This window comes from Eschrichtius robustus, chromosome 6 (assembly GCF_028021215.1).
Source record: "Eschrichtius robustus isolate mEscRob2 chromosome 6, mEscRob2.pri, whole genome shotgun sequence".
Lineage (NCBI taxonomy): Eukaryota > Metazoa > Chordata > Mammalia > Artiodactyla > Eschrichtiidae > Eschrichtius > Eschrichtius robustus.
Window position 1 is genome coordinate 62,893,908 of NC_090829.1, and position 13,102 is coordinate 62,907,009.

The window sequence follows — 13,102 nt, forward strand, 5'->3', positions numbered from 1 at the left end:
TTTTTAAAAGAAACAGAATAATTGAACAGAAAAAAGAGCCCAGAAATAGACTCACGCATATATAGTCAACTGATGTATGACAAACTCAGTAGGGAAAGGATGTTCTTTTCAATAAATAGAGCTGAGTTGATTGGATATATCCATTTGGGGAAACAACAAAACTTGGCCCCTGCCTTACACCATAAACAGAAATTAATTTGAATTGGATCACAGACAAAATGTGAAGGTAAAACAATAAAGCCTCTAAAAGAATATGAGAATATCTTCATGACCTTGGGCAAAGAACACACAAGAAAGCTAGCCGTAAAAGAAAAGATTGATAAATTAGACTTTATTAACTCTAGGAACCTCATTTTATTAGAGGGACAAAATTAAGAGTGAAAGTCAAGCCACATCCTGGAAGATAATTTGCAATTGATATATCTGACAAAGGAGTTCTGTTCAGAATATACACAGACCTAAAAACCAATATGAAAAAGACTGACACTAATTTTTTTTAAAGAGCAAGAAATGTAAACAGGTACTTCACAGAAGAGGATATTGAAATATCTCATAAGGAAATGAAAAGTTGTTCAACCTCATCAGTCATCAAGGGAATGCAAGTTAAAACCGTAGTGAGATACTATTCTATCACCAAAATGAAAAGAACTGACATTACTAAGTGTTGGCAAAGATGTGAAGCAACTGGAACTCACAAACACTGCTCATGGGACTACAAATGGATATAATTACTTTGGAAATCAGTTTGGCAGTTTCTAATAAAGTTAAACATATATCTGTCCTATCATCAGATACACTTCTAGGAAACGCATATATCTGCCCTATCAGCAGATACACTGCTAGGAAACGCATGTGTATGTCCACCCAAAGACATATACAAGCATGTCCATTACATTGTTATTTTTAATAGCTAAAAAGATGCTGACACAAAAGCGTAGCACAGTATGATTCCAGTTATATGAAATTTAAAGTGGACAAAAGGTGGTTATCTTTGGCAGGAAAGAATGCCAAAAGCGTAAGGGGGCCAGGTTGAGGACTGGAAATATGCTATTTTGATTGGAGTGATGGGTACATGGATGAATACGTAGGTAAAATTTATCAAACTGTACCCTTAGTATTTGTGCATTTTATGCAAGTTATGTTATGCATCAATAAAAAAGGGAAAGATGCACTAGTAGATCTCATTTGTAGACCCTTGCTTTTATGAAACTTGAAGGATGTTGAGTAGGAAAATGACACTAACATGGTCCTTTAGGCAATTTTTCTGGTGCTCATGTACAAAATGGGTTGTTAGGGAAGAGATTGAAGGCAGGGACGCTGATACAGAAGCAGCGAGTGTGTGTTCACAGTATTTTGATCAAAGAAGACTGTGAAAGTAAAGGAAGACAATACTCCTGAGACATTGCTCTCTTCTTCCATCAGTAGATTTGGTGATATTAGAAGCTGCATGTGATTAGCTTGGATTTTTCCAAGCACAACAGATCTGATTTTTGCTTTTTGCCCTGTGTCTTAGAACACTAAAATAATGCTAAAAGTTGATAAACTTAGCTGGAGAGATGATAAGCAAAAGGATATTAGAACTTAGAACAGGCCAGCATTGTATTTTAATGTGGCATTGTTCAAGTGTGTGTGTGTGTGTGTGTGTGTGTGTCTGTGTGTGAGAGAGAGATATCTCACATAGCACTGTGGTTAGCCCTCTAAGGAATATCTAAAAAGCCACTTTATTGCCCCGCCTTGTCATGAGACCCAGGCTAACAGTTCTCCCCTTGTCTGCTGATCCTGTGATGATAGGCGCCGTCTCAGCGCCCTGGCCATGTCTCTGCAGCAGCTGCTGTGGCAGTGTCCTCACTGAGTTTCCATGCAAGAGCTTTTGTTTCTGCCCGCACGTGTCCTTCCGTCATTGAACCCTAACAGCTCTCTCATTGTTGCTCTTCCCTTGTAGTGAAGACTGAACCAGAAACACCTGTGCCAAGCTGCCCCTCTCAGGATGGTCACACAGCAGTGAAAACAGAAGAAAGTTCTGAGCTGGGAAACTATGTCATTAAGTAATTATTTCAGTCCTCTCTAAGGGAGTTGTGCTTTCAGTGTTTATGGTACTTTTAAAAAACCATCCCTGAGACAGCTGCATATGTGTAGAGTTGTGTGTATGAGTTAAGCCCTTTGATGGGTGGAAACCTGTCCGTGTGTGGTGAACAAGTATTACCATTTGCTGCACAGCTCAGGAGTGTTCATTTAACCCCTTGACGTGACCTCCGAGCAGCACTTGATTTGTTGCCTCAAAAGCCTCTGGTGCAATTACAGATCCCCCTCCATTTGAGCTTACCAACACGAAGTTTCTTTGTTGAATCTTTGGGTATGAAATTTTTCATGATGTAATTACCCAGGTGTGTATGCATTTTGTGTCGGAGTATCCACACACCTGCCTAATCTTAAACAGCTGCCTTTTCATGGCCCATACAGACTCAGTGCTTCTTCTAAAAATACTCCCTGAGATTTTCTAATTTCCAAATTGGGAACCCACCTCTGACTGCATATTTTGAAGTATCTCAAACTGCTGGGAATGGTAGAAACTTAGCCACTTTCACGTGACAGGTGACAGCATGAACTGTAATAACCCTACGATAGGCATTGTATGATAGAATTCCCTACTCTGGTGACAATCACATTGCAAAAAGATTACGTGGCTATTTAATTTTAAAATATAGATAAAATGAAATGTCAGGTTTGCATAATTTGTCATTCTTGGGGTTTCATCTTAGTGTTGACTTTTTAAGCATTGAGTGCTCTTCATTTATAAAGGCGGCTATGCATAGAAGGAAGGACATACCAATATAGTTGGTTTAAGTTTTAATTCCCTTGGAAAGGAGAAGTATATACATAAATTCATGTGTGTTATATGCACATACACACACACACAGTTAGAAACTGCTCTGTGTATTCCCTACCTTAATTTTCTTTTCTTTATCCTTCTCAGGATAGACCATTTAGAGACTATCCAGCAACTCTTAACAGCAGTAGTAAAGAAGATCCCTTTAATCACTGCAAAAAGTAAGACAATACTGAATATATGGATGCATTTTTTTTTTAAAGCTGTGAAGTACTTGGGATATTGAGTCAACTCGAATCACTTGGTGTTGTAATTAATACTGACATGGTAGTTATCATAGAGGGTTTTAGCTACAGCTGTAGCTCATTTGCAGGGTTTTAGAATTCAGAATATCTTGGTCAGTTAGTCTTACTATTTTCACGGTTTGATCTGCAGAAGGAATTTTTTAATCTTTCATCTTAACACTCACTCTGTAGAAATGCACGACTGTCAAGACCTCCTGCAGTGAAGTCTCCTCTATCCCTGCCCATTGTCAGCAAGACTGAGCAGTTTGCTTCTCAGCCCCAATTGCTCTGACAGAATCAACAGCCCTCACCAAGGGCATGACCGACAGCCTGTGGATACTTAGGCGTCGGCTCTCGGGCAAGATCACCCGCGAACATTTAGAGGGAAGGGATGAAGCAGATTATCATTTACATTCATGAATACAATAGGCCAAGTACAGACTACCTTATTTTTTTCGAGCTGTAATAGCAAAGAAATTATTTCTTTTTTTCCCCTCAAAGGGGTCATTTTGAGGTAGCTCAAAGTAAACTCAGTGGTTTTTCTAGCCCAGCAGGAAAAAAAATTTTTTAATCTTTTTAAAAAAATTCAGATACAAATACAGAATATTAGAGCTGAAAGGCAGTTCAGGAACCATCTTTCCCAGTGGTCTCATTTTACAGTTAAGAAAACTGAAGCCCAGAGAGATGATATAGGTTGCCCAAGGCAGCTTAGTGAATGGCAAGGCCAAGGCTAGATCTCAGGTCTCCTGTTCCCAGTGGAGTGCCATTTCCACTTATTTTAATAGGTAGTCTACTGCCATGAAGCTTTCTCTACCAGAGAAGCTGCTTTCCCAGGGAGGGCTGTTGTTTTGAGAACACACGAGTGAGTGTGTTATGTTGCATCTGAACTTGCCTGTTGAGGAACATAGCCAATAAAGAGGTCTAAAGAAACTTTTGGACATGCTTCCAGCAAATAAGATTTTATTTAAATCATAACTTTATTCAGAGTTTGCTGGATATGTGCATTCTAGGTGAAGATGCCAGCTGTTTTTCTGCAAAATCTGTGGAGCAGTATTATGGCTGGAACATTGGGAAAAGGAGAGCTGCTGAGGTAATCCCATGTTTGCTGCAGGCCACCACTGAGAGCCTATTAGAGAAAATAACCAAAACACATGTGCATTCTGGCTGCTTCCATAAACCTCGTCACATGGAGCAATGATAAATTTTGCAGCATGTTTCGTTAAATTTTTTTTTTTTTAACTTTATTTTTTGGCTGTGTCGGGTCTTTATTGCCGCACACAGGCTCTTCGTTGCGGCGCCAGGCTTCTCTCTAGTTGTGGCATGTGGGTTTTCTCTCTCTGGTTGTGGCGCGCAGGCTCTGTAGTTTGTGGTGCTCGAGCTCAGTAGTTGCGGCGTGCGGGCTTAGTTGCCCCATGGCATGTGGGATCTTAGCTCCCCTACCAGGGATCGAACTTGCGTCCCCTGCATTGGAAGGCAGATTGCTTTACCACTGGACCACCAGGGAAGTCCCTCGTTAAATATTTGATGGTAGAACTTTTTCCTTAGTTAAAATCTCATTCTCCAAAGACATGTAGCTAGCCTTTGAAAGATCTACTTTTTCCTGCATTGGTAAAAATTTCTAAAAAATTTTAGAGAATTATATTAAGTCAAGTATTTATTACTCAGTGTGGTAGCAACTATGCCAGACAGTAAGGTTATAAGAGGAAGTAGCAGGTACAAAGGCATGCTTAGGAAGCTTTGAGAAAGTCAGTGTGATGAGTTTGGGTAAGGCTGGGAAGGGTGGGGAAGTGGGAGAGATCACAGGTTAAGACCAGGTGAAACACCTTATAGGCCAAACCTAGGAATTTCAGTTTTATTTTATAAGCATTAGGTAAGAGTTCTTTTACTTTTTTTAAAAACTGAGGAGTAACACCATCAGATTTTTTTTTCCTTAGAAAAAAATGATTCTAACAAGTTAGCATGGTAGTTTAGAGTTGGGTGATTTATTTGAACACGCTAAGTTGAAGAATTCTCCCCCTCCCCCCTCAATTTGTTTAAGTGGCAAAGAGCGATGACAATGCGAAAAGTCTTACAAGAAATACTGGAAAAGAATCCAAGATTTCATCACCTGACTCCGCTTAAAACCAAGCACATCGCTCACTGGTGTCGCTGCCATGGCTACACCCCACCTGACCCCGAAAGCCTGAGGAGCGACGGGGACTCGATCGAGGATGTGCTGACCCAGATTGACAGCGAGCCAGGTGAGCACTGGTGGGACTCGGAGAACCATCGGCAGCCGAGAGGTGTTTCCTTGGAGCCCACGGTCACCTCTCAGCCTCCATGGTTTTCGGGCCACGTCAGCCCCAGCAGTTTTCAGTGCTCTTTCCTTCAGCTGAGGTGAAGGGACCTGAGGACTCCAAGAGCTGCCTCAGAGAACAGGCGCCCACCCTGGGTGTCCCGCCCACCCCCCAGGATGATGCCTACAGAACTATTTGTGCCCAAGTGTCCCGAGTGTTGTGCCCCAGCCAGGAATGTTCTGGCCCGTGACGTGCAACAGGAACACACTGTTCATTCAGGAGCCCCCTTCCTCAGCATCATTTGTCCTTTGAAGACCTTCTTGATCTAACTCCTTTCCTCGTGGCAGAAGTGACTTCTTCCTTTGTGACCTTATAGCCACCCTCACACAGACGAGTCTTCTCCCTGAAGATGGGGACGATATCTTATTTGTTACTTTATCTCCAAAACCTAGCCTGGAAGTGCACTGTGCTGGAGGCACAGGTTTAAACAACTAATAATGTTGCAGATAAAATGAATTGTTTTATGATAAAGACACAAATAACTGAGCTATATGTGGGCAGGGGTGCAGGGGAGCTGGGTATACAACACATACGGGGAAAATATTTTGAGTTTCACCTTAATGAATAAGGAGTGTTTTCTCCTCTCAACCCCATTTCTGTAGAAAAACAGATGCTCCACCTCCCAGTCTGAGGGAACCTGGAGCACAGGGAGGGTCTGGGGGGGATCCCTTAAGACTTAGCACAAGTCCCATTTTCTCCATGAAGCTTTCCCCAGAGCCCTAACGCAGGGTGGCCTCTCTTTTCTCTGACCTCCAGTGGTGTTTAATCTCAGAACCTTGAGGGTTTGTCAGATTTATATCTAAGCTTTTTGGAGAGCAGAGACCATGTCGATTACTTCTGTGCTTCACCCGTAGTGTATGTAAAGCACAATACTTACCTGTACTAGGCTTTCTGTTAATATGACTGATTGATCTGTGAGCATCCTGCCGATAAAACAGAGAAAGCCAGGAGCTGGATGCTCTACCTCCATCCTGCTGGCTGCCCTTAACTCCCATCTTGTCCCAGTCTGGACCTCACTTATTTATCTGTAAAGTGAAAGGGATGCACTAGAAGATTCCCAGAGCCCCTGCTGGCTTTAAACTTCTAATACTCTTTGTTGGGCTTTGTATAAATCAACTTATTAAAGACTGGATGCATGGTATACACTAAAATGTTAGTAGTACTTATCTCTAAGCAGAACATGGATGATTTTTAATTGCTTCATTGTGCATTTCTAAATTCTCCAGATTTAAAATTTGAAAAAAAATTAGTGGAGTGGGAGGATGGCCTCGTTTTTGGTGGCATAAGTATGAATTATGTGCTGTTTTGACTTAGAGTGTCCTTAACAGCACATGTTTTAACACAAGATGCCTGTCTTGGTGCTTGTCTCCCTTATGAATTACTAGTTCTCATAATTATAGATCCATAGAATCTTAGAACCAGAAAGAAGGTCAGCTCCCTTGATACTTACCCTTCTTCTCTGGGTCTCAGGCTATTGGTCCCTCGGAGATGGAAAGTCCCTTTCTTTTGTCACCACAGCTGTCATAAGACTGATTATCTCTCATTTAGAGTGCCCGTCATCATTCTCCTCTGCTGACAACCTCTGCCGGAAACTGGAGGACCTGCAGCAGTTTCAGAAAAGAGAGCCAGAGAATGAGGAGGAGGTGGACATCCTCAACCTCTCAGAGCCGTTAAAGATAAACATCAAAAAAGAACAGGACGAGAAACAGGAAGAAATGAAATTCTACCTGCCACCAACACCAGGCTCTGAATTTATTGGTGACATCACGCAGAAGGTAGGGGACTAAGGCCTGTGCTGCTGGATCCCTAACCAGGTGCAAGGTGCTCAAGACGTTCAGCCTTAGAAACTGATACCAGACTTTCTGGTGAAGCAGGTGTATGACTTCCTTCTGCCTGGTAAACCTGGGCTCTGCTCTCTGGGCACCTGCCTTCCTACATCAGGGCCCTTGGGCAGGAAGATGAATTACATGTATAGCGAGGCCGCTCGCTGAACATGAAACTGAAGCAAAGGCAGCTAGATGTAGGCAGTTTTTTACTTTTCATCTCCTCTTTTTCTCATTTGCCTCAGTAGAAGCACCTTTCCCTCATGAGGCATGTCATAATGAGCTCTCCCTGACACTGTAATAGCTCCCAAGTGCCCTGCCAGGGTGTGGACGTGGCACTCAGTGCCCTTATGGTACAGGAGAGAATTATCTACCTACCTCCAGTGGAACGCAGCCTTGCTTCAGCATCTGCCTGCTGCACGGCTGCTTGGGATCCAAGTGATGAAAGACTAGTTTTTTTTCACCTACAGAAGGAGATGACAAATGGGGCCATTTCCAAGCATATCTTCATCACCTATTGCAAATAGGGCCTCAGAGTCTGATTCCAGGCTTTCCAATATGTTGCTCCCACTGTCAGAATTCATGGCAAATCCTACATTCTCTCATGAAGGAGATTTGGGGGTAAGAGCAGGATTATAATAGCATTTTTAACAATCCCTTAGAAACATGGAGTGGTAGGATAACAGATTTTCTGGTTGTTATATTCTGTGTTACTTCTCCATGAGTTTTGTCCAGAATGTTGTGGAGTTATTCTTCCACCCGGACATCATCTTGGGTATCAGAAGCGTGCTTGTTTTTCACGTAGACATAGGAACAAATGGCTTTCTTCTGCTCTTCCAGATTGGGATCACCCTGCAGCCTGTGGCGCTGCATAGGAATGTGTATGCGTCGGTGGTGGAGGACATGATTTTGAAGGTGGGTGCCTGTGGGCAGCAGAGGGGCCGTGAGCTGCCGTCAGGGGCTGAAGCGCTGAGGGGCCAGCCAGGCAGGACAGCCTGGATGCCAGGCTGCTTTGAGTAAGACAAGGACAGAAGTGGAACAGAGATGACAGGCTTTACGATTTCTCAGCTTATTCGGGCTTAAAGTTTTCTCTTTTTTTTCCTTCTGATTTTTAAATGAATTAAATTGTAGTTCTACAAGAGTTTCTGTGCTGATGTCACTCTAATGATATCTTTCAGTGCCATTTCAAGTGCTTTTTAAATAGCCTGAGGCGAGAGTCAGAGGTCTCAGTGCTTAAGGAGGTGACTCACATATCACAACAACAGAAACAGCCACAACTGTCCCATCCCTCGGTGAGAGGATGACAAAACCAGGTTCCTTACCCAGTCGGATCCTAGCTCAGCAGTTCCTTTCCTGGTAGATCTCCTCCAGGAGCAGGGATACCTCACAAATAGCCCTCACCTGTTCTCCTTAAAAATAATGTCTGATTAATGAAAATTACCCCCTTCATAATTTCTCAGAATCATAGCCTCTGTAATTGTGGGCTATTATTTGTGGTCTATTATTCGAACCTTTAATTTTTCCTTAAGGACTTTTGATCCTTAGATACAGCTGTTTCCAAGTTTAGGGTATGGGATGGGGTCAGCTGCATCCCTTCTTGCCAGCAAGCAGGTGGCCCTTTTGAGAGTAACAGCATCTTCTGTTGTAGGCTACAGAGCAGCTGGTCAGTGACATCCTGAGACAGGCTTTGGCGGTTGGATACCAGGCAGCATCTCACAACAGGTACCGTTATCTCTTTAGTTGGTGGTATCAGGCTGACAGATATTTCTTCACAGTTTAGTTGCCCATCATGATGTTTTAGACCTAAGTCAGTTCAGTAGGAGGTGTCAGTGCTTGGGACATTCTCAGAGGCAGACAGACTTGGGGGTCTGCTTGGTTGTTTTGAGACAGTCTCGTGGTTGTGAGAGGTCTGTATCTTCCCCGTCTCTACTGCATAGACCCTGTTCAGTAGGACTCTGATATGTTACAGGGCTGAACAAATACCAATTCGTTGCCATTGAAGATAATAGCAGTGTTTCTTTCATGTCAGATTTAGGGCCAGGCACTGCATATATTACCTAATTTGTTGTTCATTTCAGAACTCATACTCCCTTTTTAGAAATCAGGAAACTGGGCTCTGAAAGGTAATCTTGCCTGGCTTTCCCAGCAAATACATGATAGAACCTAGATTTAAACTTAGATCTCACTGGCTCTATACCCACAGGCTCACCAATGCTCTTTGCCCCCTAATTGTCATTGATTGGGACGCTGAATTTTGCTCTTTTCCTGGGCCCTGAAAGAATGATAGACAGGCATTCCTTTCAAAGGAAACAAATTTATTTTATTCTTTTGTGCTTAAAGGCTGTCATAAATTTATATAACTTTAACAGAATACCTGAGGACATGAAGAGACCTAAATCAGAGGAATATGATTAGGTCAGACTTGACAGGAATGTAGCACATCAGGCAGTGTAGAGAGGTCTTTACGAAAAGTGGGGAACAAAGGAGTTCTAGTAATGCCACTTCTTACCCTGCTGGAGATCCAGGAGTGGGCGCAGTGCCTCTGCAGCCCCTGCTCGCCTCTATGGTCCCAACTGTGAAGACACAGAGTGACCTGAGTGCTTTTGATAAGAACATTGAACATCACACTTGGCCTGCCATAACTCCATCATCTCCCATCTTTCCAAGAGATGGGCTCTGTGGTGCATTGAGTCAGCTTTCATTCGGCTGAGACTGAATTACAGCAATAACATTCTGTTCTGCTTTACTTCCTTTCTCTTTTCTCAATCCCCAGTCTTTTTTTTCTTCTTCTTCTTAATCAATCATTCAACCACCTTCTTGAAATCCATCTCATGCCTGTGGTAGGAAGTCATATTTGAGCCCTAAATAGGGCTGACCGGGAAGAGGGTAGGCCACATCTCCACCAGAGTCAAAGGAATTAGTGGGAAAGAAGAGGGGGAGAGAGAAGGCACCTGGCCGCTCCCCATCCCCAGAGTGGCCCTAAACCATGCCTATCACTCACCATCGTCCCCATCTACTAGAGCCTGTGCATGGGATGGTCCTTTCGGTAACTTAATGGATTAAATTATTTAGATATTTGAGAGAATCACTAACATCTTTGTGTTTTGGACCAGGATTCCCAAAGAAATTACAGTGAGTAACATTCACCAGGCCATTTGCAACACTCCTTTTCTGGACTTCCTCACAAACAAACACATGGGGATATTGAATGAAGATCAGTGAACAGAATGAAGATGCGCCTAGGAAAGCAAGATTCGAAGTCTTGAACGGTGATGTCTCTTCTGTTTGTTCGGGAGAGAAGGTCGTTTTCTGTGTGCCTCAGAGTATGACGGCCACTCAGCCACTGCCTCCACTTAGTAACACCAGTGTTCAGTCCCAGGTCAGATCCTTTTAGGAGAGAAGTTTGTTTCCCGATTCTAGAGTGAAGCCATGAGTGGATGCATGCTCTGTCAGCTTGTATCTGTTCCCTCTCTGTGCAGGCTCCATCAGGGTCTCAGAGCAGGGTCAGGCCCCATGTATCAGGCCCTTCTGTCCTCTGCGTGTTTTCCAGGGGGCACCTTGGGCCTGAGTCTCCCTCCAGGAGGCGGAAAATGAGTCTGGCAAGCTAGAGATTTCACCCATTCTGTGGGCTGGGGTTACAGGCACCCCGCCCAGTTACCCTGATAACATTCTGGAGGAGGGCTGGGCTTCGGCACTCAGACCCCGAGGATCGGCTCAGGAAGCAGTGATGCTGTGTGGAAGACACACAAGCCTGGGAGGCTGCAGACTGAGAACGCTTCTGTCAGTCATGGAACACAGGAGCATTACTACAGCCAGTCTCAGAGCATCGGCACGGGATGGACAGACCCCAGCATAGGTCAGGAAAAGGTTTGACTACAACCGAGAAGCTCTTAGCCATAGACAGCACCCACAAAGCCTGGGCACTTGGCAGACTCAGGCCAGCTTTGAGTGTGTGCCGGGCAGAGAGCTGGTTGCTCACCATTGGCGTGGTCTGCAGGAGCTTCTGCTGCTGAATCCACGTTGAGTGGCCGGTGGGGAGCAGCCCCTTGGACAGTTCATCCTATCCAGTGGATTTGGTGTCTTGTTCTTCTCTGTCAAGGAGTTTTTCCCAAGAAGAAAAGTGTTTTAAACACTTGTGAGTGCCTTAAAGGTAGAGAAAGGACTGTCAAAGCCAAGACACAGGGATGTCAGTGCTCAGCAGTGAGAACAGATTGTGTCATAAGCAGAGGCCATCTCAGTGGGAGGCAGAAGTGGACGGAAAAAGGAAAGTTAGCCGCGCCCTGCATGATGTCCAGTTTCATTACAGACACTTTACCCCAATCTTCGTGACAGTCTGTGTAGAAGTAAAGAATTTATCCTCAGCGGTTAGGAATCTGCTCCAAGAAAAACTGAAAGCTGTGAGTCAGAGCCAAAGAAACTTATCCAAGCAACATAATTCATGTTTTCATGAATCCTCTAGATGTTTGAGTCAGGAGAAGGCAGGGAGGCAACTACGAGAAATCTGCCCTTCTTTTTTCAGCATCTGAGGACTGCAGCTGCAGAGGGAAATTACTCAGTAAGGCAGAGGGCATGCCCTGGCTTAGTAATAGAACAGTTTAGTAGTAAAGGCTCAGATATTCCAGACATAAAATACTCCAGGCAGGGTTAATGGGCAAGTGTAGACTCACTCAGCAGTGGACTGCGACTCAGAGCTAAAGGGTGAAGATTTGACCCAAATGAGAACAGAGCCAGTTACTACAGGTGTGAAAGCCTCAAGAAATTATCTTTTTGCAGAAGAAATAGTAAGCGATTTAACAGTCCCCATATATGTTAATGTTGCAAACGTATTTGTATCATAATATGTAACATAATTGTGTAACAAAAATATCTACAATAAACCTTTCAGTATTTGTGATGGGTTTTTCTGAGTTTGGAGCACTACACTTTGGTAGGGTTTTTCTTACATTAGGTCAAAAAGAGCTGGGATGAGGCAAAGGTATAGGTGTTTGTGTACTTGAATTAATTCTTCCACTTCTTTCCAAAAAGAATTTGCAGCTACTTAAAATAAGGATTACAGTTATATAAAAATCTGAAAAAGTTTTGGAAAAATGCATGTTGGTCCTGGCCATAGTGGTTTCTGACAGCTTGGAGCAAAGGAAAACTACCTGATTGAGCTCAGAGCCTCCTCAAAGCCAAGGCAGAGTAAAACAGCTACTGTTGTCCAATCAAGAAGCACAGTGGTTCGTCTGGCAAGAATGGGTCTGTGCTGAGGCCAGAAAGAAGTTACTCCTGTAACCCAGTCCTGCTGGGACCATCTGCCATCACAGTGGCTAAAAAATTACAGCAAGTGCAGAAATATTTCAGAAATGACTATTATTTATATCCACCCTTAATAAGAACTAAAAGCTTTGAAAGCTTTGGTTCTTCAAAGGTAAGAAGTTCTTTGGGGAGGAGGCCCTGTGATACAATCCAAGTATGTAGCTCTCTTGGGACCAGGCTTCACTTAGTGTCAACCTTTAGGGAGTTGAATGGTCTGGAGGAAGGAGAATAGGGGCATTGATTAGGCCCCCTTCTTGAATGTTATTTGTGTCAGCCACGGTTTTGACAGGAGCCACGGGACAGACAGTGTCACAGTACCTTAATCAGGGGCTCCCTCTTAACTGACTGAAGGCACCTACAGTGAGTGAGGCCAGCGGAGCTGATCCTGCTCAGAGGGTCCCCCGTTGGCCCAGGGTGGGCTGCATGGCCAAGGTTCTCTCAAAAGCTGCTTTTTGGAGTTTGGCAAAAAATCCTGGAGTTATTACAAGGATGAAAGTATTAGCGTTTGTAATGGGTTTTTCTGAGTTCGACTCA

General features: G+C 43.6%; 1 protein-coding gene and 1 long non-coding RNA gene across 8 annotated transcripts in view; one reads left to right on the forward strand and one right to left on the reverse strand.

Annotated features, from left to right (window-relative positions):
• The window catches only part of YEATS2 (YEATS domain containing 2), a 107,421-nt gene extending 95,259 nt beyond the window's left edge, over positions 1 to 12,162 (forward strand). For 6 of the 7 annotated variants that reach the window (XM_068546319.1, XM_068546324.1, XM_068546321.1 and 3 more), the window contains 8 exons: positions 1,943 to 2,045; positions 2,975 to 3,048; positions 4,122 to 4,201; positions 5,150 to 5,351; positions 6,996 to 7,222; positions 8,111 to 8,185; positions 8,919 to 8,992; positions 10,384 to 12,162. In XM_068546319.1, the coding sequence (XP_068402420.1) occupies positions 1,943 to 2,045; positions 2,975 to 3,048; positions 4,122 to 4,201; positions 5,150 to 5,351; positions 6,996 to 7,222; positions 8,111 to 8,185; positions 8,919 to 8,992; positions 10,384 to 10,492 (944 nt within the window). In that variant the 3' untranslated portion in view covers positions 10,493 to 12,162. Of the gene's footprint in view, positions 1 to 1,942; positions 2,046 to 2,974; positions 3,049 to 4,121; positions 4,202 to 5,149; positions 5,352 to 6,995; positions 7,223 to 8,110; positions 8,186 to 8,918; positions 8,993 to 10,383 lie in introns of those variants that run through there. The other variant, XR_011074290.1, reaches the window with a different exon arrangement.
• Positions 5,075 to 11,332, reverse strand: LOC137766297 (uncharacterized). The gene is made up of 3 exons (XR_011074291.1): positions 11,250 to 11,332; positions 6,898 to 7,048; positions 5,075 to 5,790 (listed from the first exon to the last, which is right to left on the reverse strand). It is a non-coding gene; the product is annotated as an uncharacterized lncRNA (long non-coding RNA).
• Positions 12,163 to 13,102: the final 940 nt, after the last annotated feature.